The sequence below is a fragment of the Rhinolophus ferrumequinum genome, chromosome 10, assembly GCF_004115265.2.
Source record: "Rhinolophus ferrumequinum isolate MPI-CBG mRhiFer1 chromosome 10, mRhiFer1_v1.p, whole genome shotgun sequence".
NCBI lineage: Eukaryota > Metazoa > Chordata > Mammalia > Chiroptera > Rhinolophidae > Rhinolophus > Rhinolophus ferrumequinum.
The window spans coordinates 37453931-37478049 of NC_046293.1; the positions used below are offsets into that span (position 1 = coordinate 37453931).

Below are 24119 nucleotides of genomic sequence, written 5' to 3' on the forward strand. Positions count from 1 at the left end.
AAGATAAAAGTAATCAGGAACACAATCATAAAAAGTCTGCTAAGCCCTGTTAGTGAGTGTTCACTCTGTCCTATTGGAAGCTATTGAAATGTTGACTGAGGAGGAGACAGACACACCAGATGGCATTTTAGAATAATCTTTCTGACTTCCCTGTGGAAAGTGGATTAAAATGGGTCTTGAATGGAGGCAAAGAGACAGGAGGCTGCTTCAGTTGTCCAGGCAAGAAATGATAATGGCAGTAGAAGGAAACTGGCAGTAAGAGTGAGACGACTGGAGAGACCCGAGACATTCAGAGGCAGAACTGATGGGACATGCTGTCTGGGTGCGGGAGGTGGAAGGGTCAAAATGAATGCCAGCTTTCTAACTTGGTAACTGGTTAGAGAATCATGCCACTCACTGAGAAAGGGAGCTCAGAGTAATTCTAGGAAGAGGCCTATGATTATCTCAGGACTGTTTTCCTGTGCCAAAGCAAACTTGGATTGCAACACAAAAGAAAGGAAAATGTCAGGGCCCTCAGAAGCTGGGAAGGGTATGACTGCATGTCACTACCTGTACCCAAAGTATTGATCTTTTCCTGGTTTGTGTATTTAATGTATGGCATTGGAAAATTTCTCCCTTAGTTCGTGTCAATGTTGAACATGTGGGAGTGATCATCTCAAAAACAAGTTAAATACAAAACATTTCAAGAATCAGTGATATATATAGTCGATAAAACGAAGGGTGATGGAGGGGAACAATTTCAAGGAAAATTTGCCCAAAGAAATAGTTTTCTATTAAAACTGTACTGACATAGATTCATTTATTCCTTTTGGAGCTCATCTGTAGGTCCTCTTGCAGCATCCATTTAGGATCTGAACACTGAAGTTGAGGGAATGTGAGCCCTACCTTTCCCTACCCTAATAAGCGGCAGAAAAGTTGACGTGCTGCTCGCTCCTTCCTGCTTCTGTCTCAGCCATCTGAGCATGAGGGCTTTGCTGCAGCTCCCAAACCCACTGACATTTAATTAGCACTGTCGCTGTGATCCCACAGCATGCCCTGCCAGATGAGAACCAGAGAGCACTACGCAGAGTGGGTACAAGCTAAAACAAACCTCCTGTCTGGCAATAAAGATCTGCTTGTGCAAACTGCAACCTGGAGTATTTCCTATTAGCCTTTTACTGGGACTTTTTGGTAACGCTGCTGTGCTAAGAGGAAAGCGAATATAAATGTGAGGGGCCTTAAGAAATCTTGGAGGATGGACATTTTAAACAAAGCGCGCACACACACACACCCCTTATTCTGGTGATGAACTGCAGTGTATAAACTGAGGGTATAAAGTTGCTCAGAATGACAGCGAGACAATCTGAGTTGGAAGTGTTTATCTCATTCTCCCTACCGTCTAGGTTTTAGAACTGATATTTCACCTTCATTCTGCTTAAAATCAGGATCATAAGAGGAACTTTGCTGAGCTGCATGGAATCATTGCTTCTCTGACTCCAATGTGCATTTTGGAGTGTGGCTCCCATGCTCAGGTCGTAAACCTCCAGGCGCCACGTCTCACTCCAGTCCAGTTTGGACCCCCACCATTCAGTCTGGATTGCTCTTCGTAAGCTGGTTGGTGACATGATGAGTGCCAAATCCTGGGGTCAGGTTTATGGCTGCACCATGTATATTGAGTTCTTTGGGACCACTGATTCCACTGTTCTTTGTGAGTGTCTCTCCTAGTTTGTTTTAATCTCCTATTCCATGAGACCTCCCATTCTGAACCCATTTCTGTAGCTTTTTCTTTCTCCTCCTTTCCTTTAAAGTGTGGTATTACTCTGGATTCCATTCTTGATCTTTTACTCCTCCCATTCCAGTTCTTTTCCTGGGAAACCACATCTACACCCACCATTTTTAATAGTATCAACATACTAATGTCTGTACGTCTACCGTGTTTCCCTGAAAATAAGACCTAACCTGAAAAGAAGCCCTAGCATGATTTTTCAGGATGCTCGTAATAAACTCTAATGCGTCTTTTGGAGCAAAAAATTAATATAAGACCCGGTCTTATTTTGGGGGAAATACGGTAGGGCTTATTTTATATTACGAGTGAAAAACTATGCTAGGGATTCTTTTCCGGTTAGGTCTTATTTTCAAGGAAACATGGTATGTACCAAGCCTGGTTCTCTTTCCTGAGAACCAGTCCATGCAGTCCACTGCATGGTATACACCTCCGAACCAATGTCCCAGAAGCTCCTCAAATACCAAAGATCTAGAACCAAGCTTCCTTCCTCATTCCACCTCCAAGCCTTCTCTATCTCTAGTCTTGTGAAATGTACCATCATCTACGCACCCACCTACTCTATTCCGGAGAGTTATCTGACTCTTCTCACATCCTCTTCCTTCTCCTCATGCCGCTCCTAGTCATTACATCAGCTAGGGATGAAGTGGCGCTTGCACTTTAGTTAAGGGCTGTGGTGATGGCTTCTCACTGCTCCTGGACAAAGGCCAAACCCTTAGCAAGACCTACATGGCCTCGGATCGGACCCTGCCTACGTCCTCAGCCTCATCTCTGACCCTCTCCCCTCCCTTTGCACCGCAGCCACTCTTGCCCTCTCTTATTGTTTGTTTCTTAGGAACTTTATACAGAAAGCAGTAAGAGGCTCCAGATTCTCACACTGCTTTACGGGGCCAAGGAATGCATGCCTAAGGAGGAAAAAGTTACGGTTTTTATTCATTAGTTTTGGTGTGAACTATTTTTTAAGAAGATTAATAAATGGCAGAGATTAATTTCTGTAATTTCTGAGAAGTGGGGGGTTAACGAATGAAAATTAGGTGATAATCAGATTAGCTTGATGGCAGGAAGGTGGAAAGCAAAAAGGAGAAGGAAGGGAATAAAATGAGAAGAGGCGATGTAGGTCAGGTGATCAGACTCTCAGACAATTAGGGAAGGAAGCTGAGGAGGGTGAAAGTCTGAAGCAGCTTTTCTGAAACTGTAGCCTGCGGACAACTTGAATAAAATGTACAGAATGTACAGTAAAAAGCGATTTTGGACTCTACCCCAGACCTATGCAAGTACAGTCTCTGGGGACAAGGCCCAGGAATTTGATGCACACTACAATTTGAGAACCACTCTTTTTGATCTCAACTTTAATACATAGTGTTTCCCAAGTTGTGTATCAGATACAAGCAGAAAATTACCTTTTCCCCCAGTTCAGTTTCTTGAGTTTGCCCTCTGACCTAGACCCTAAGTCTGTCTCATGCAGTTACTACTGCCTTCATGTCCCCTCTTCTGCTTCTATTCTACTTGATTCATTCACACTCCTATCTTATACTTGATTCATGCATACTCTCAGCCTAGTAAATAAACATAATGCCTGTCAATTGGTTAGTCAATTCTCATGTACGATCAGGCTTCTACTTTTCAAAGAATACTGAATTCATAGAATCACAGCAATGGAAAGAAATAATCTCTGTGTTCTCTTTTATCCAGGCAGAAACTCTAAATTATGTCTCTCTGTATGTGTATATGTGTGTTACGCTCGTATACAAAATAAATTAAACATAAATAGAAACATGAAAAATACTTAAAAATAAATGACCTATCAATTCTTACTCATAACGATATTTCAAATGTGGGAAACTTCTGACTGTGAAGATTGTAAAAATCTTCTAAAGCAGGGTTTGGCAAACTATGGTTTGTGGGTCAAATCTGGCCTGCCACCTGTTTGTTAAAGAAAGTTTCATTTTAAAACAGCCATGCTCATTTGTTTACATACTATCTATGGTTGTTTTTTCAGTAGAATAGTAAGTTAAGTATTTGCAATATAGACAATATAAGCCGAAAAGTCTAACATATTTACTATGCAGCCCCTTGCAAAAAGTTTGCAAACTTATAAAAATAACACAAACTTGCAAATACTTTGCAGGTCTCATACAGCTGATAAAATGTTAGATGATGGGTAGCTAGGTAGATGATTAATAGATGATAGATGATAGATGATAGGTATATAGACAGATAAATGAATATATTTCTAGACGATCTCTTTTGAACCAACCAATTTTAAATCCCTAAAATTGATATCATTTTATTGATAATATAAATACCGACAAGGGACTTTCCAGAACTTTCCCCTACTATATAATTTCAGATAACCACTTGGTTGTGACATAGAATGGGACTTTTTTGGTCTGGCCAAGGATAACTATTTCCTTTTCCGGAACTTGAATTCTTAGTTCAACAGTTTATCTTACAGCATTATTTTGTTACAATGGTCTGTCACTTTTCTGTGCTTCTATAAGAAATCCTGAAACTCAAAATGCACCAACAGCCACAAAACACAAAGGCTGAGCAAGCTCATCACGTTACTTGTAAGACTCACATGCCTACAGGAGACTCTCAACTATTAAATTAAAAAAAAAATACTATTTTCATACAACACCCTAATATTCTATTACTGTATCTATTGACTAAGAGTATTAGCTGGATCCCTCTGTCCTGTCATCCTCTCCCATCTCATCCTTCTACAATGCATCTTCAGGGTAAAGTGTCAGCTACATATATTAGCTTTTCTTCATTTATATTTGAGCTGGAAAAACAAGTTAAACAATAAACACAGGCAGATAAATGCAAGCATGTGCGCGCGCATACAAATACATGTATCCAGAATCTTACTTAGTGCTTTGACATAACAGTTTTTATATTGGCTTATGTGTTTACTAATTATATTTCTTCATGGGTTTGCTTTTTATTGTTTTCCCTCTAAATACTTGCTTAATAATGCCAGGGTATAAATTAGTGCATGAATAAAAGTGCAATCACTAAAAAGATCTTTTTAAGACTTGCAATAATGCTTTTTGAGTTGGTGGATATCTACTAAAGCAGACTTTGGTGCCATTTGTTTTTGTGATTATGTTTAGCATTCTAGAAAATCGTTAATGTCTCATTAATTTTATGGCAGCATAAATAAGAACTAAATCCCCTAAGGAACAATTTAGCAGAAATTTATGCTATCACATTTCAATAATTATTTCTACTTAGTTATTTTTTGGGACTTGAAGCCCTCCAGAATTTGGTAAGATGTGTCCCTCCATATTTGCTACCCCCCACATTTGCACCACATTGCTTTCTCCATCCATGATGGAATGTCCCAGAGCACCTAACCTCCACACACGTATCAGGTGAACATTACCTCTTCCTCTGCTCATCCTTTCCCTATGATAGAGGAGATGCCTCCTCTCTTTTTGCTACTTATCTACATGTTATCAATACGTAAGATTCGTCTAAAATGTTAGCACCTCCATAAAGCCCTCTACAGTAACGCCAGCCACTATTAAGCTATTTCCTGTCTAGTCATCTATACCACTTGTTAACTATAGTACTTACTCACTGAATCAAAAGTAGACATAGTACTATGCACTGGGCAACACATTCATGAATAAGTCCTGCCTTTACTGAATTTGGAGTCCAGTGGAGGAGACAAACAATAGGCCACAGTAATTCAGTGATATATGTTCTATGATCAGAGTAAACAAAGTGTGTGATGGGAACATATAGGTGAGCACTGGCCCAGCTTTGGGTGAGAGTAAGGATGAGCAGCTTAGGTTCTGGAGTCAGAGAGTCTGGGTTTGTATCTAAGTTGGAAAGACTACAGGAGAGTCAGGAGTTCCATTATGGATAAAGTGTGAGATGGCTAAAAAGACATTCAAATAGAAATCTCAAACAAACAGCTGGATGAAACAGTCCGGTGTTCAGAATAGAGACCCACGCTGAAGATATAAATTTGGGATTTATCATGAAACAGCTGGTGTTTAAAGTCATGTGACTGAATGAAATCATCTACAGAGTGAGTTACCAATTGAGAAGCGAAGAGATCCATGGAATGAGTCCAAGCACATGCTGACTAGAACACTTCTGACAGAAGCAGGGGAGAGGACTAGGAACCAGGGAAGGAAACCAAGAAGAAGGTGCTGGGAAGGAAGCAAGACGATCAGGAAATTGTGCTGCAGGAAAGAGAAGTCAAGAAATTATTTCAAGAAAAAGAGAGCAACCGATTGTGTGAAATGTTAGTGACAGGTCAAATAAAATGAGGAATGACAGTAAATCATTGGACTTAGCAAGGTGGCAGTCACTGGTGACCTCACCATGAGCTGTTTTGGTGCCATGGCAAGGAGGAAAGCCTGGCAAGAACGGATTTAAGAGCAAATAGAAAGAGAGGAATTGGAGGTAGCAGTTGCATATAATCTATTCATCAGTTTTGCTATAACAGGGAGCAGAGTTTTGGGCCAGTGGGCTAGGGGGGTTTTAGAGAAGCACATTTGCCTGCTTTAATGCTGAGCAAATGATGGAACGATGTAGTACAGAGGAAAATCGATGTCTCTCTTTCCCCTGACTCTCTGTGGCTCTCTGTCTCTGCCACACACTCCCTTTCCCATGCACACTCCTAACCTGAGCTCCCAGAGCATCCAGGATATTCCACAGGATTGCCGTGCTATAATTGTTTTTATTTCTCCCTTACTTAATTAACAGTAAATTCCACGAGAGCAGAGACAATATCTCATTTTCATAGCCCATACACTCCAATCCATTGCAAAATTGATTGTCTGTAGAATATCTGCTCCTGAAAGGAACAAACAATGTGATTGTAAGGAGGGGGACATCCCCATAAGAATGTAAGCTCATTGAGGGAGGGGATTTGGGTCTGCTCACTACCCTACCAGTGAGAGCCTGGTTATAGTGGGTGATCAAAAAACACACATTGAATAAAGACTGACTTAAGAATCAATATAGCTGGGGGAAGTCCTGGAGGTAATTCTGATGAGACTTAACATTTATGGAGCACTTCCTGTGCACGAGGCTCTGAGGATGCTGGACGCATGTGCAGTATTGTATGTGTAGAAAATTATCAATCTTTATAGTACATTATGGTTTTAACTACAAATCTGTTTACCTTTTCTTACTACAGAGAATGTATGGCAACATGATACAACTAAGTTTTTTGCTGTTCTTTTTTGGTGTCTGATAGGTGTTCTTTATTACTAAATTATATTAGTGAGGAAGGCCTACTCATCCAAAGCTCTATCACACCACCAATAATCAATATTACTACATCAGGGTTCTGTCAATAACTTCCTAGTAAAATTAAGTACAAAGAAATTTTTTAATAATCAGTATAGGGTTTGGTTTTTTTATTTTTTCATTATTATTATTATTTTGCATTATACAGAATCATGTAACTTAAAGTATTTCTTTTTTTTGCCTTGGTTGCCAAAAAACACAGAATAATTAAATGCACAAAGTAAAATTAGTTAATAAGCTTGTATTTTATTACCTCAAAATGCTTTGTGATAGCAACATAGAAAAATACCTTTTTGGTTAAGGGAAAATAGCTGATCTTGGTTTTCTTCTTTCTTCTAGAAAAGAAAACTTGCAATTCTGTTAAGTTCCCAGGCAAAGTTCTTTTAATTGCTTATATTTCTACATATCTATTGCCAAGAATAACAGCAGGTTTTTCATGTAGCTGAGCAATTAGGATAAGTCTACGTTCTGTAATTTAATAAGATAAAATAATCTCATGATATTTTTTAAATGTTTTTTTTCCAACTAAGTGCACATATTAAAAAGTGTCTAAGTTATCGCAGTCGCTCTATGAAGTGGCCTTGCCTATCTACTTTTCACAATGACTGTTGTATTGTTCAAGTTTATTTATAGTCACTCGATTATAATGCAGAAGTTTTGATCATTATTTATCCCCAAGGACTAAGAATGGCTACGTGCACTTTTTTTACTCAGCATGTTCTACAGAACCATTTAGATAATATTGCCCATCGTGCTGTCCTATGCCCTTGGATAAATTCCTCTTAGAATTATACACCAGTAAAATGTTGGTCACTCATGAATAGTATTGATATTAATTGTATTGCCCATTATTTTGCACTGCTGGTTACCAAGCAGTTCAGAGCTACCACTGATAAACACGAAGAATATTAGCCAAGACCCTTAGCATACTCAGATTCTTTTCCATCTCAGGCGTTTGATCTTGTATTTTAACAGTCTAATTACACAACTGCATTTCTTATTCAACCTCAAATTCCTTTTAGAACCAGGTAAGGTATAAATAAATACATAAATATCCAGGAGCTGGTTACTCTGCTACGTTATTTAAAACATAATCTAATCCAGCAAAAGTGCCCTCATGGTCCAACTACTCTATAGTGTTCATACAGGTTTATGTAAATTTGCTCTGCAAACATAGTACATGGATTCCCATCGGAGATGAGAAAGCTAAATCAGGGAAGTTTAGTGATATAATCAGCTAAAGGAGGAAATATAGAGTGTAGGGATGAATAATAGCTAAAATGTTTGTACAGTATTCTAGCCAACATATTACTGAGCTACAAGTGCCTCTGTGAGCCGAAAAACCCAGCTGTGTTTTCTACTTTCTGCACTACAAGCAATAATAAAGATGAAGTAATTGTAAGTTAGTTAAAACCCTTCAAAGATGTTAAAGATGGAAGTTATGTATCCAATTACAAACCCATCCTTCTGTGTCTACAAATAAAGTAAATGAAGCAATGCTGATTACTACATATTAGCATAAGAAAATCGAAGTTGCAAAGAGGTTAAGCAGCCTAAGTCTCTAAGGAAAACATTTAAAGTAGTCTGAATAATATATACATTTCATATGACTTCGGTATAAATTAAAATTTAGCTATTTAAAGTAATGTATATGCATATCCCTTAAAATGAATATAGTTCAAGAAATTGCAGCTCTGAGATCAAATTTTTAAGGGAAAAAAATAACAGATTAATGAGGACTATCAGGATATCTAGCAAATTCCTTCAGCATGACATAAAGAATCCCAGTCCTTGAAGCATTATGGCCAGTTCTACCATCCTCTCTCCTGAAAGGAAAAAAAAAAGATACTGGCTTTGGTTGGGGACAGGGTAACAACCCAAGGGTCTAAAATATGCTAGGAAATGCTATGTATTTTCTTACATGGAAAATATATATATAGACACAGAAGCATCCCTGCCTGAATAGCTCTAGCTCTAATAGACTTTGAATTCATGGGATGGAGTTCAAGTCAGATCAGACATAGGGAGGAGCTGGAGACACGGCCAACGCCTTCTGTGCTGCTAGAATTCAGATTGATGTTCTAATAATTATGTCACTGAGAAATTATATATATATATAAAACATGAAAAGTTAAGCAGAAAATTAATTTCTTCCACTGAACTTGGCTTCGTGATCCTTACACCAGACTAACAATTAGAGAGTCCAATTTCAATCCATTTCCTGGATTGCATTTTTTATTGCTCCCATGAACCATGAATTTGAAAGATCATATAGATGGCAGTAATCCGAAGATTCCTTGTGGCTTGGTGAAAGATTCATAGGTGCGATTAGAGAATTTAAATCTATTATACCTAAACATTTTTTTCTCCATGATATTATTTTTCTTTATGGAAAATTTCTTTTTTTAAAAAAATGAGGCCTCATATGCCCAGATTTTGTGAATCTACTACTACTTAAGTAGCCAAGATGTACATACATGACATAAAGAACAATTCTAGGATGATACAGAGCATTAGCTCATGTAAAAGTATATTACGTGATTTGAGGTGAAGATAACAATAATTATAAGAATTTAAAACCAAGAAAAGATCGTCGTTGGTTGGAATTCACCTAGGAAATGGAGCAAGTAGGTCTCAGTTTGGATCTTAAAGGAACTAAGGAAATACTAAAATGAGTTTTAAGAACAGGAAGATATATTTTCTTAGTTTGTAGAAGAGGTGGCATCATGAACAAAAGTAAAAAAGTGCCTCGCATGAGGGAAGATATTACATGGCCCTATCTATGTAGTTTACTAACATGACTGGCAAAGTGATTTACAAAAATTAAAAGGCGAGTCTGCGATTGAATAATATCCTTGACTGCCAGAATGCTAGTATCAGTTTTGTAAAATTCTATTAATCTTACACAGTACCTGTATTACATAAAAAATATTATAAGCATGCACGCATTTTTGCAAGAAATTATTCCCCTAAAGGCTTATTGAGTATCTACTATATACTACATAAGTACTTGGCATAGGAACAGAACAAGGAATTTATATCCCAGTGGGAAAAATTATCACTAACTTTAATCATAGTAATGACGATAATAACAGGAAAATATCTTTATTCTATTTCTATTATAATACTTAAATTATTAAATACTAAAGTTTTAGAGAATATCATGTCCTAGTCATTCATTTTTTTAATTCATGCAACATTTGTTAAATACCTAAAATCAGGGTGATTATCAAAGATGATGACTTAATTCAAATTATTGTAATTCATTTCATATAAGACATAAGTCGACACCACACAAGGTCCCTACCAATATTCCCCAAAGAAGTTTCTTTCTCTAAAATATCTATGGTGCATTTTTGCAGAAGTTGTTGCCTCTGCCTGGAATGTTCTCCCTGATCACTCTATCCTTCACGATTCAGTTCAAGTGTCACCTCTTCCACGAATCCTCTCCTGGCTCCTAAGGGAAGCGTATTTTTTTGTGTGCATCTCCATTTTAACAAAGGCACATTAAATTATGACAATTTATCTGTCTTCCTCTTCCCCTACACATACTTAGTTGTGAGCTTCTTGATGGCATCTTTATTCATCTTTCCAACTTAGTAAGTGAAAACAAATGCTTGACATGAGGTGCTCAATAAATGGTCTTAAATGATTATCATACAATAAATGAGCCTCAGGTGCATTGTATATGGTTGTTATAATATTCAAATGCTAATAGCTAGTTGAGGGTCCGACTACACAGGTCTTTTGTTCCGCCAAACATGCCAAGCTCATTGCCACTTTCAAGTCACTCTCTGGGATGCTCCCCCATGCCTCCTCATTTTATACTGCTGGCTGTTGCTTTCTCATTTAGATATGGCTTCAATCTCAGCTTTTCAGAGAAAATCCTCCTGATCACCCAATCTACAATAGCACCTCATTACTGTCTTTCATTACCCCCTATTCTCTTTCACTGCATAGCTGGGTTCACTATCTGCTCTCCCTGGTTTGTCTACTCTTCACTGCTCCCTGTCAGAATGTACAGGGAGCTAATGCTCCAAGAGCTAATTTCTTGCTGGCCTTCTTCACGGTTGTATCCCTAGTATCTAGCACAGTGCTTGACATCTAGTAAGCATGCAAAATATCCACGCAATTGAGTGAAGAAGGAATGACAAACTGGGATTCTTTACTCCACAAGTGACAAACTATGGCTATGGACTACTTTCTGCTTGCTACTGAGTTTTGTTTGGACTGCTCATTGTGTTTCTTTTTTTTTTTTTAAACTGATTAAGCTGTCAACTTTTAAAAATTAGGAGATTTCACATATTTCAAAAATTTCAAAATTCAGGCTTCTTTTGAAATACTATAAGAAGTAGAAATCCACAGCCTGCCATCCCAGCTGGACAGTCAGCAGAGGTAATGGCCACCTGCTTTGGAAGAGGAACACCAGGTGTCCCAGTCCCAACTGCTCCACTCATTCACGTGCCCTGTCTGGCCTGAACGTTGGCCTTGATCTCTTCTACTAAATGTGTCTCTGTGACCCATGTTCTACATCACACATAACTCCTACAGACTCTGCCCTCAGAGATTGCTGTTGCTGCCAAACCTTGGACTAGGTCTCTAGAGAGGAGTTAGTATTAGAAGTTATATTTTTAGTATTTCTGCATTATGACATGAAAAAATTACATAATTAATTATAAGACCTGAAATCATTACACACTAGAAGAAACTTTAGGGGAGTGTTTAACAGATTTGAAGGTCCTAAAAGAAAACTATCATTAAAATGTTAAAAAATAACAAATAAATAGCTATAACTATTATGACTAAGGTTTGTTAAGCTTAATTAAAATTGACTAAGAAAAAATGAGTCCCACAGAGGAATGCATAAACATTTTCAAGTAATTCACAGAAGAAACAGAAATGACCAAATAACGTATTAAAGGATAGTCCATTGTTTTAGTAATCTAAAATATGTGACTTAAAATGAGATCCTCTTTAACCTATAATTCATTAATTCATTCAACAAACATTTGTTGAGTGGTTACTATGTTCCAAACAATACTAGTTTGGCAAATATTTATAAAAATGGTAATAATTTTAGAATTCAGTAAAATGGGTACCATCACACACTGTGAAAAACAATTTTATAATATGCTTTAAGAACCATAAAATAGTTATTACCCTGCGACCTAGTAATTAAACTTTTTGGAATTAATCCTTGGGAAAGAATCAGTGTAACAGACAAAGATTAATGCATGAGGATGTTAATCATAACATAATTTATAATATCAAAAAACGTTAGAAACCCAAATGTTTAACAATAAGGAGTGATTAAATAAATTATGGTACATTCAAACAAAAACAATTATGCAAACATTAAAATTACACTGTCAACGACCATTTAGTGACATGAGGAAATTTTAATGGAAAAATTTAAAGCCTATATTTTAAAAACAATTTCAGATAGCCAACTACAGTGATCTGTTATTTTTTGCCTTATGAGCCAGAAGTTAGTTTTGCTTTCCACAGGCTTGCTATCTAAACTTCTCCACATCCTGCAAAGCATATAAAACTGATTCTAGTAGGTATTAAAACAGAGGGTGTCACATATTCATTATTCACAATAGCCAAGATATGGAAACAACCTAATTCTCCATCAATGAATTAATGGATAAAGAAGATGTGATTACACACACACACAGACACACATATAAACAGTAGAATCTTAGTCAGCCATGAGAAAGAAGGAAATCCTGCTGTTTCTGACACCTTGGAGGAAACTTGAGGGCATCATGGTAAGTGAAGTAAGTTAGACAGAAAAAGACAAATACTGTATAATATCACTTATATGTAGAATCTAAAAATGTCAAACTCAGACAAACAGAGAATAAAGTGATGGTGACCAGGAGTTGGGAGGTGGGGGAAATGGGGAAATATTGCTCAAAGGGGACAAACTTCCAGTTATTAAGATTAACAAATTCTGAGGATCTACTATATATAGCCTAGTGATTATGGCTCATAATAATGTATCATATACTTGAATGTTGCCAAAACAGTAGATCTTACATGTTCTCACCACCAAAGAGAAATGGTAATTATGCAGCTGAATGGGGTTGGTACCTAATGCTATGGTGACAGTCATTTTGCAATATATCATTTTATAAAATCAGCACAATGTATAAAATCAACCTTAAACTTAAGCAATGTTATGTGACAATTATGTACTAATAAATCTAAGGAAGAAAACAACATAAAATAAAGGATCTGATAGAAAAAAAATTGCTTCATGAGAAACAATATGGTTTAATATATGTTAAAAGTGCTGAACAATGATCTAGATTGCGGGCAGTGACTGCTATACAGAAATACAGGAATAAAGAGGAGAAACAACAGGAAGAAAGCAGAATGTAAAAGACCAAGAATAGACTAGCGTGAGGAGAGCATGTGTAGGACAGAAAGCCAAAAAGGACACATAGTTTAATTTTAAGGAAATTCTCTCCTTATGGTGTCAGAACTTAAGAAATTCCCTTTTTTAAAGTATTTATAGTTTTATGTAGATCAGACAAGACACTTACAAGAAGCATTATTTGTTTCTTGTAACACCAACCACAGGAAGGACTAAAAAGGATGTCATGGTAGAAAAAGCAGAACTACCTCACTACCCTGAAAAGATTAACAACAAAAATTGAAAGTCTGAGGGCACCAAAATAAACTGTCTGTACAAGAGGTGATTATAGTAAAATAAAGAGGAAGTTGAACCTTGGTTTTGGAATTACTGAAATGTGCAAAGGCAGAAACCAATCTGCGTGGTCATCAGCATGCAGGGTCATCAGCATGCAGGAGCCAAACTACCCATCATGGATTCCACAATATGGATTCCATATTCCCAATGAAAACACTGAACCCCGGACTCAACCAAAACCTTGGAGACACAGCTACATGGCTACTTCTGAAGCAAAGTTTACAGCCACTGCTCTTTTGCATTTGTGCCTCGGTATAGAAGCTGTTTGGAAAACATGTTTATAAGGAACTCAGCAACCATGTTTGGCCTCCCAAGAAAGCAAATATAGTATCTTGGCCTAGAGAAAGCCAAAAGAGTCACTTGTGGAAAGATCAAAAGAACACAGTGGGCTTTTTTCTGTGAGTGAACATTGAATTGTTCATGAAAAATTGGTGGGAGGGATCACCGCATAGAGAATACATTTATAAAGTGGCAAAGTAACAACTCCCTCTGTCACAATCAGAAAATAAGCAGACAGATGATTAACTCCACACTGTCAGTTACATACACTGTTGCATATATTTTGTCATTCTTATCCACTCTTTGAGTTCCTAGAAGGAACCCATATGGGCTCTTATTTCATATTTACACTCTTACAACTTAATCACAAGGCTTAAAGAATTCAGCAATTCAGAATCTCCTTCCCCTTACTCAGTCTGACATTCTCTTCCTGAAGTCTGGATTTATTTATGTACTTCTCTATTGTACAATCCTGGCTCTGCAAACTACTGCTTTGCCAACATTTTGGTTTTGAAAAATTAAGAAACCTCTATATATCAATTCAAGACATGTTCACATCCATTGTTTTATGTCTTCATTTCAGTATGTTGTTTCTAACCCTTTGTTACTTTTTTACGACTTCTGAAATCCTGCTCCTTAGAGAATTCCACCATCATCTTTGAATTTAATCTGTTCTCTCCAAGCTCTTTCATAAAGTCAAATCTATCAAAATCATTGACATTTATGCTGTCTTTAGTTTTAACTTCTTTCATATTTCATATCATTATCATTTGATCTATGATTAGCACTTGCATTCTTTATCCTCATTCTCCATTCTTCTCAACACCCACCTTAGCCTGTTTTTAAAATTTGTATTCTCTGTTCTTATATTTAATCTGTTTAAAACTGAGCTGACCTAACACAAGTATTTTCTTGACCTTGACATTTTTATTATTACTCATATTACACTGGTAACATTAGGTTGCATTTTTAAACATCTTCTTCATGGGCACGGGGCAATCTGGCGCAAATATCTACCACTCTACTGGTTCCAGAGCTGACTTAGCTGGTTGGGTTGTTCATTTCCCACTTAAAAGCTATATGATCAGGTCATATTCATGAAGCTGCTCACTCATGTAGAGGGGACAACCTCTCTAGACAGAGCACGGCTAGCTTGCAGTCAAGAAAATATGAGTGGCTATACTCCCCAACTTCCTTCTTCTACAATTTATTACCACTCATTCTTCCCTACTCTTCTTTGCTGTTTTCCTTCTACAATGCTACAGCTTTTGAAGTAACTCCTTGCCTATGTACACGTGCTGTATTCATTATAGTAGTCAATATGATTTTAAGTCTTAGCCTGTAATTTCTTTCTTTTTACTCACATTTACTCTTGTCATTCCTTTTCTAGTTTGACTCAATTCCTGTAGTCTGATTTCTCTTTCTCTAAAACTATACTTTTCCATATCCTAAATCTAAGTATTCTATTTCCTTCAACTTGTCTTTCATCTTACCTTTCAGTTCCTCAATACCTAAAATTCTTTTTCATCTTTCTAGCTATAACCTATCTGCACTTATCTTTTTCTGTTCTATATATGTATTTTGCTTACTGTAAGAGAATTAGAAATCTTCTCAATGATCCAACTCTATTACAAAACAATAGCAGCTTCTTTTGTTAATATCTCTTAGAATTTCACTGTAAAAGTAAATAAACTGTAAAGGTAGTGAATTAATCACTTATAAAGCTAGTATAAAGGTTAAGAGACACAAGTAGTAAAAATAACTCTGATTACAATAATTAGTCAAGGAATGCATGAGATAATAAGATGCAAAATGTGACGTCAAAAACAAAATATGGGGGTGGGTGAGTAAAAATGTTGAGCTTTACAATGGATCAAACTTATGTTGTTACCAACTTAAAATAGACTTTTATAAGTTGTTATATGCGAGCCTCCTGGTAATCTCAAAATAAAAACCTATAGTAAATACACAAAAGAAAGAAAACAAGAGAATAAGAAAGGAACACAGAGGAACTATAAAAACAGCCAGAAAATAAAAAGTAAGATGCAATAAGCACATCCTTACCAATAATTACTTTAAATGTGCATGGACTCAATTCTTTAATCAAAACATATAGAGTATTAAACTTTAAATAATATATATATACATATATATGTGTAATATATATATATAGACAGAGAGATAGAGAAAGAGAGAGAGAGAGAGAGAGAGAGAGAGAGAGAGAGAGAGAGAGAGAGAGAGAGAGAGAGAGAGAGAAGCTGAATGGATAGGAAAAAGACAAGACCATCTATATACTGCAAACAAGAGACTCACTTTAGATGTAAGAAAACACACAGACTGACAGTGAAGGGATGGAAAAAAATATTCCAAGCAAATGGAAACCAAAAGAAAGCTGAAGTAGCTATTCTTATATCAGGAAAAATAGACTTGATAACAAAGAATATAATAAGAGACAAAGAAGGCCATTACATAATGATAAAAGTGTCAATCCAATAAGAAGATACGCCATTTGTAAATGCTTAATGTACCCAACATGGGAGTACTTAAATATACAAAGCAAATATTAGCAGACCTAGTAGGGAAAACAGACAACAACACAATAATAGTAGGGGACTTTACTATCCCACTTACATATATGAATAGATAATCCAGACAGAAAATCAATAAGGAAACACCAGCATTAAATGACACATTAGACCAGATGGAGTAACAGATAATTACAGAACATTCCATCCAAAAGCAACAGAATACACATTTTTCTCACGTGCACATAGAATATTTTCCCAGATAGATCGTATGTTAGGTCATAAAACAAATCTTAATAAATTTAAGAGGACTAAAATTATATCAAGCATCTTTTCCAACCACAATAGTATGAAACTAGAAATTAATTGCACAAAGAAAACTGGAAAACTCACAAATACGTGGAGATTAAACAACATGCTACCAAACAACCAATGAATCAAAGAAAAAATCAAAAGAGAAGTCAAAAAATACCTTCAGACAAATGAAAATGTAACATACCAAAATTTATGGGATATAGCAAAAGCAGTTTTAAGAGGGAAGTTCATAGAGATAAATGCCTACCTCAAGAAACAACAACAAAAAAATCTCAAGTAAACAACCTAACTCTTCAAGGAACTAGAAAAAAAAAGGAATATATATATATATATACGTATTATATATATATATATATATATATATGTAAAATATATATATAAATAAGTATATAATACGTATATATATATATTTAACACCCAAGCTCATGGATATAGAGAACAGACTACTTGCCAGAGGCAGGGGGTGGAAGGTGGGAGAAATGGGTAAATTGTTGTTGTTTCATTTTCAGTTTTAATAAATTGAATTAAAGAAATTAATTTTAGAATTTGATTCCTTTCCTGAATCTTTTATAAAAATTATACTGAAGTTTACATATATTAGGCAGTTACACAAAGGATAGAGAAGGGCCAGAAGTGCCTAAAGAGCAATTTTTAACACCTTGAACCCATACGGTGCTTCTCTGTATGGGTCAATGATTATCTCAATAAAACTGGAAAATATTTTTTAAAAATTAAAAATCTACCCAGAATCTTACCTTAAATCTATCAATGTTTGTTAATTAACTGATAAGATATACAGGAAAGCAGAAAAGGGAAAGATTGCCAATGGGAGAAAATGATTAAAAAGAAAGATTCAGAAAGTCTACCAAGTTTGGACTTCATTCTGTAAAAAAGAGGAAACTACTGCAGACAAAATCAAATTGGCATATGTACATTTAAAAATTTAACTTCGAAACAAATCTGCATTAGAAGACGACATTAGAACTTCTGCCATAGAAGTAGACCTTCATATTAATGGAATTAAATTTATTAAATAACAGTTATCAAACACGTATTTCCGTAAGTTACTATAAAATGAAAATGGTTCCTCCAAAAGAATTTAAAAGTTATCCTCATATTTGTTAGAAGTCCAGTGGAAACCACTTTATGGCTTCTGCAGAAAGAATGCCACCTGTAATTCAAAGAGTCCAGAAGCCATATGCAAGATTTGTCCTGATTAGACCTGAATGTACATCCTTACTTCACACCCTCTGTCTTCCCAGTAGCCTCTCTTCTCTCCAAGACTTCTATTTGTTGCCATGGTTTACCTACTCCTCTGGCTCTGACAAGGGACTACCTCCTGAACCAGCAGTTTTTGGTGGGAAGTACTGTTTCCTTTTGGATCAACTCTTAGCACAACCCAAGGGTGTGGAGTCAGGCATGCTGCGAGATTTTCCCTCTCCTTGGCCAAAAGCAAGGGAGGCAAGTGCTCAATGAAGAAGGAACCAGGACTTGAAACCATGATGACAAGCCATGAGACAAAACATAACTGATAGGATTAGTAAAATAATATAAAGATACAAAATGTGACACCTGATGGGCCAGAATATAGATATTGTGTCCAACATCTTTTGGGGAAACACCGTCATCTCCACCATCATCATGCCCGTGATCACATTCCAGTCCTTGGTTATAGGCATTCTTCATCACGTCCACCTATCAAAACACAAATAGGAAGAGCAAGGCTTGAAATGGCATGAACAACATGCCAACATTTTACATTACTTATGAGGTATACTTAAAAACTGGAACGCTTCCTAAGACTTGAAAAGTATAAAAGAACTCTGAATGAAAATGGCCTTGGAAACCATCTGTATTTAAATGAACATGGGAATATTTTCCTAAAATATTCCATTCTCCTTGGAAAACTTTACTTTGATTTTTGAATGTTGACAGTGCCAAAGTTCCCATGAAGTGGGGGACACTGGAACCAGGATAAGTAGCTGTTATTTATTAAGTACCCACTTGATAACAGGGATACATGGTGCTGGACATCATCCTTTGCACTGAGGACCCACGGGTAGATAGAACAGAGTATCTCCCCTCAGGGAACTTACTGTCCAGTGGGAAAGTTGGCAAATCAAGAGGCGAACCCAACAGTCTTACAGGAAAGCTAAGTGTGAGGCACTAATTAGGCACAGGGCAAGGGCACCCACTCAGACAAGAGGATGAGGGTGGGCCACATGGAGGAAGCGGATGATGGGATAAAGGGGTTGTACGCAGAGGAAATAGTTTTTTTCAACAGGCTTTTGTACAGGGCTGTTGTTGAATGAATATATCTTTTTGCCCCATTTAACCATAAGGATAGGGAAGGTCTTGCTCCTCTTAACCTGTTGCCTTACAGATACTAGGCTCTCATTAAATATATGTTAAATCAAGATGCATCTCATCTTACTCTTTATCTGTCCTCCTCGACTTCATTCATTACTATTAAAGAGAGAGCAAAAGAATGCCTTCCATAGGATTTCCCCCCCATAGCGCCAACAGTGGTGCTGCCAAGACTGGGATTTAGTCATTATGGCACTGAGCTATTAACATACATGGTTTGAGTACGTACTCAATGCTTTTGAAACCCAATGCTTTTGAAGCATGCTGATAGTACTTCATGATTTCCATGTCACGAGTGAGGAGGAAAATATAATTTCTACAATAGGAAGGCCCATTAATGATCTCTTGGGAATCCTCATCTCCACACAGTTTTCTCTAGGACAAGCATTGTGCAACATTTCACTGATAAGAACAAGTACAAAGGATATTGAATTTACTTTCATTGTTCAGAAAGGGGTATAAATATAATTTTTGAGGGGTACAAACATTTTTTTATGCATCTTCCTCATACATTCCAATACACAAATGAAATAAAACTTTTTCCGTCAAAAAGAATATGCAGATACTTTAGTTGAGCATGACAATCTGGTTAAGAAAAGTACTCAGAGTGGATAAAACCAAGGAAGTCATAAGGACCCAAATAAACACAGGCCTTTGCCATCATGGGGCCTTCTGAGGTATTCATAATGGTAGGTCATGATGTGACATTATGCATTGCCAGAGCAGTGAAAGTCACTAGACTTTTTCAGACACGCATACTACAAACGTGTCCTTTTTAGTTATACATTATTAACATGGCTTTCAAAAGTTTTCTTACCAGTTCCCTGGGTCTCATGTTAAAAAGAATTCTTTCTGCATTCTCACTGTCATGTCTGCTTTCCATAATGGCCAGCAAAAGCTTGGAGGCATTGTTCTGGAAAAAACAGATTAAGTTAACACACAAGAAAAGTCTTTTCATGGATTAACGATCCCAGGCATTTGTTTTAATTGAGATTACCAAGACCACATTTTTTTTTCAATCAAATAGAATTTGAAACTGCTAATTTTGTTTGGCTTATTAGCATTTTAAAATATAAAGTTTTACTTTATTGCCAACACAAAATAAAAATAATGAATCGTGAGAGATAAGTTACAAGGGCTATTTTAAATATTGGTGAAAAGGTGTTTTAAAAACAAGATTGACTTTATGTACAATGCATTAAAATATAATCATATTTCCCTTCACTATTTCTTAAACATCTTCTTTAAGACATTTTAACAAGACAGTAAGATGGGCCAGTATCAATGACATATTTCACAGAAATAGTATATAAGTAAAGATTTAGCAAGTTGTATTTAACATGAAACATTAATACATATTATCAAACCAAAGGTTTAAATAAATTTGAGCAACAATTACTGAAAATTAATCTATAAAATTCTAAATTAATGAGTTAGAAGTAAAATATAAAATTTATTGATAATGGTTTACTAGTCTCACTATATACATGTTTACCATCTGGGTTGTAGAAGAATATTTTCTATTTTTGTTTAATGGAGAATGAAAATGGTTTATGTTGTCTTTGATGTTTTCTAATTTGGTTTATAAATATATTATCTCAAATGTTTTTAACGATAGATATCAAAAATGTTTCCAATATAGTCAATTTGTTATCCAGAATGGGTACCAGAGAGTTACAGAATGTCTTGCTACACAAAGCACAAAATCCTCAACATTTGGGAAGATGTTTCTTTACACTGTGTTTTCAACAGCACTGCCCCAGAATTGTGGCAAATTGCAAAATGACAAAATGATAAAAATTACCTGGAAGATAAATCTACAGTGTTTTTGTAACATTCATTTAGATAAAAATCTCTACCTCTACACACAATCTTTGATAGGAGCACAAAAGAAATAGAATCAAATGGCTTTAGGATGCTTGTTAGTGACTCAAAATGAACATCTTATAGGATGAATGCTTAAATTGAATCAGTTGTTTTGTGTATGTATATATGCACCACACAAATTTTGTTAAAGTCGTATAAACTAATTTTACTGAGTGCTATAATACCAAATTCTATCCAACTATTTTTTCCTTTTAGAAGTACAGTCTAAACATGATCTTTAAATGACTAATAATAGTAACGATGATGATGATGATGATGATGATGATGCTGACGACAAAATCAATGTCACTGACCCATCCTGAAAAGATGTTAGTATTTTGTGTGTGTGTGGGGGGGGAGCATTATTTTTTTCTGTTCTGTTTAACAATTTTACAGATTTGTACCAATCCTAAAATCCATTTGTATAATGTAGCAACACATACAAACAACATACCTAAAAAATAAGGTTCTAGGATGAGTGGAGAGCTTAAATCCTTAGAGCCGTCTGAACTGACCCCATAGAATTCAAAGCTAAAACCTTGGCAACAATAGCAGTATTCTCTAATAACCCTCAGCAGGCCCAATACATAATAGCTTAAAAATACATCCAATTTCAGAATGCTGTTAGCACTATGGTCTTTTTTTCTAACCAATCTTCTTTTTCATACTATGTTGGAAGAAAAAGAACCTTGTAAATGACCTACTGAAATCTGAATCAATTTGAAAGTACAAGAGCCTATATACACTGAAAAATCAAATGCGTGTGTCAGTGTTAATAGAGGGTTTCCTTCTAAAGGAAGTTAGAGTCCTAAACACAAAACAAAATAAAAAACTACCTCTTTGCAAATTCAGCACTTCATAGTCACAGATCGGTTATGAAATGTAAATTAAAAAGCAAAGGACAAGACATGAAAAAGTTCATAAAATTGTACAGTAAATGAGTATATAGGATTAAGTATACTTAAAATTATAAACAATTATTAAGTAATTAAATTTAGGGGTGAATGATATAAAATAAAACCTTGACATTTTTAATATATTTCTATAATGTTACGGAGCGTTTATAATTAAAAGCACCCTACCCAGGGAAACCCTCTAAAATTTGCCAATATATATAATTCTGTCTTATAAACATCGTTGCCATATCGACCATTATGTACAAAGCCTCATCGATTGTTTAGATAGAAAACTACACTTTAAATATTTCAAGTCAAATCCATTGATTTGTTATTTTATACATACCTACATTTATCTAACAGATTTTGAAAAGTTATATATAAATTGGGCTTAGCAACATAAATGATATTTTAAATGACTCCTTTTCAAAAGACCATTTTCAATTTGAATAGCTAAGACTTTTGTACTCTTAAGTCATACCCTCATTTAGTTATTTTACATAGGCCTGGACTTGTAAATAATCTGTATGCCTATACTTGGTTTTAAATTTATGAATCATTCAGTATTTCCACCAGTTAAGTTATATCAATTAAAAATGAGATTTAAAGGTATAGACTTTAGATTAATAAAGGATTTAAAAAGCCAAAGGCTAAGTAAGACTCCTATATGCTTTTTCTTTATGAATTATGGTTAAAGATGAATTTAAGATGAAATAAAAACGTTTCTACTAACTCAAATTAAGTTGTCTGTCATATAGGCTTTGGCTGGCTTCACTAACTGAAGCATGATGCAAATGAGGAAACAGACACAAATTCAATCTGCGTGAGGATTACCTTTGCTCCAATCTATGAATGGAAGGACCCAAAGCTTATACATATTGTGAATGAACAGAATGAAGAACTACAAACTCATCTCTTCTATGAAAAGACACATGTGCTCATTAAGAGCCATTTGCACAATCTTCACATCAATAGGACATACGTACATTCTATTATCTATCTAAATCCATAGTTAGAAACAGATCTATAAAAATATCACTCTTCTTGATCATAAATTTACCTATACAATGTTAAACTGATTTATGTTTGCTATGATATTGGGTAGACCTGTCTTAACGGAAAAATTGTATTTAACAGCAATGATATTTCTTTTTCACCTGCTTAACACTAAACACAAAATGTGGTCTTTAATAATTCACCTCAATTGAATATCATGCCTTTGTATTTGGGGTTTATAAAGGTTCTTATGTATATTCATTTGTCTATTTCCATTTGAACAAAAAATTGAAGAAATTTTTTAAATGGCATTTTTGTCCCTAAACTCTGATAAATGGAACTGCTGATAAGTATGTGCCTGGCTTAAGTTAAAGTAATTTCTCAAAGGGAGTGTGAAAATAGCTTACAGTATTTGGGGAAAAAATAAGATTCTAATGTAAAAGAAAACAACTTTTAGAAAGAAGAGAGCCATAAAATTAAAATGCAGCCTTCCTTTTACATAGTGTAATTAATTGTGACTTGATAGACAGAATTCTATACTCAAGATAAATTTTTAAAATATGGTATAGTGAATGTTCAACAGCTTCTGCTCTATATAATGAAAAATATAAAATAAAAACAGAAGAGAAGGACTGAATCAAAGCAGCTACCTACCAGAACTTCCAATAAAGTATCCTCCAACAGAATAGTACCTCAAAGTTTGACATTTTATCAGGAATTTCACTAATCCTTTCTGTCGATTCATGATTTGAAAATATGGTAATATCTTGGTTTTTACAAGAGCTACTTGAAGATGTAGTCAACACTGGAAGTGAGTTTTATATAGACAATGTCACTTTCCCCGCTGAATAGTGGATTTACTCTACCTTTAGTTGGAGCACCAGGTCCATTCGATATTTACCAAGAGGGTTTATGTCATTTAGAATCAAAGCAATGATGATATCGATCCCATTGGATTCATGAGTAGCAATACATGTCTGGAACGCAAAACGTTTATAAAATAACATCTATTTAACATAAAAGCACTAGAAATCATATGACATAAAAATACCAGAATCACCTTAGTCTTTTGACCTTTAAAATATAATTAAGATTTAACTTTGAGATTAAGTCAA

The 24119-nt window shown here is 35.5% G+C and overlaps 1 protein-coding gene across 2 annotated transcripts in view; it reads right to left on the minus strand.

The window, feature by feature from the left end:
- The window catches only part of ITPR2 (inositol 1,4,5-trisphosphate receptor type 2), a 435712-nt gene that overhangs the window by 108876 nt on the left and 302717 nt on the right, over positions 1-24119 (minus strand). For both annotated transcript variants that reach the window (XM_033117018.1, XM_033117019.1), the window contains exons 43-45: positions 23871-23981; positions 20064-20159; positions 18452-18574 (exon numbers count right to left, since the gene is read on the minus strand). In XM_033117018.1, the coding sequence (XP_032972909.1) occupies positions 18452-18574; positions 20064-20159; positions 23871-23981 (330 nt within the window). The remainder of the gene's footprint in view (positions 1-18451; positions 18575-20063; positions 20160-23870; positions 23982-24119) is intronic.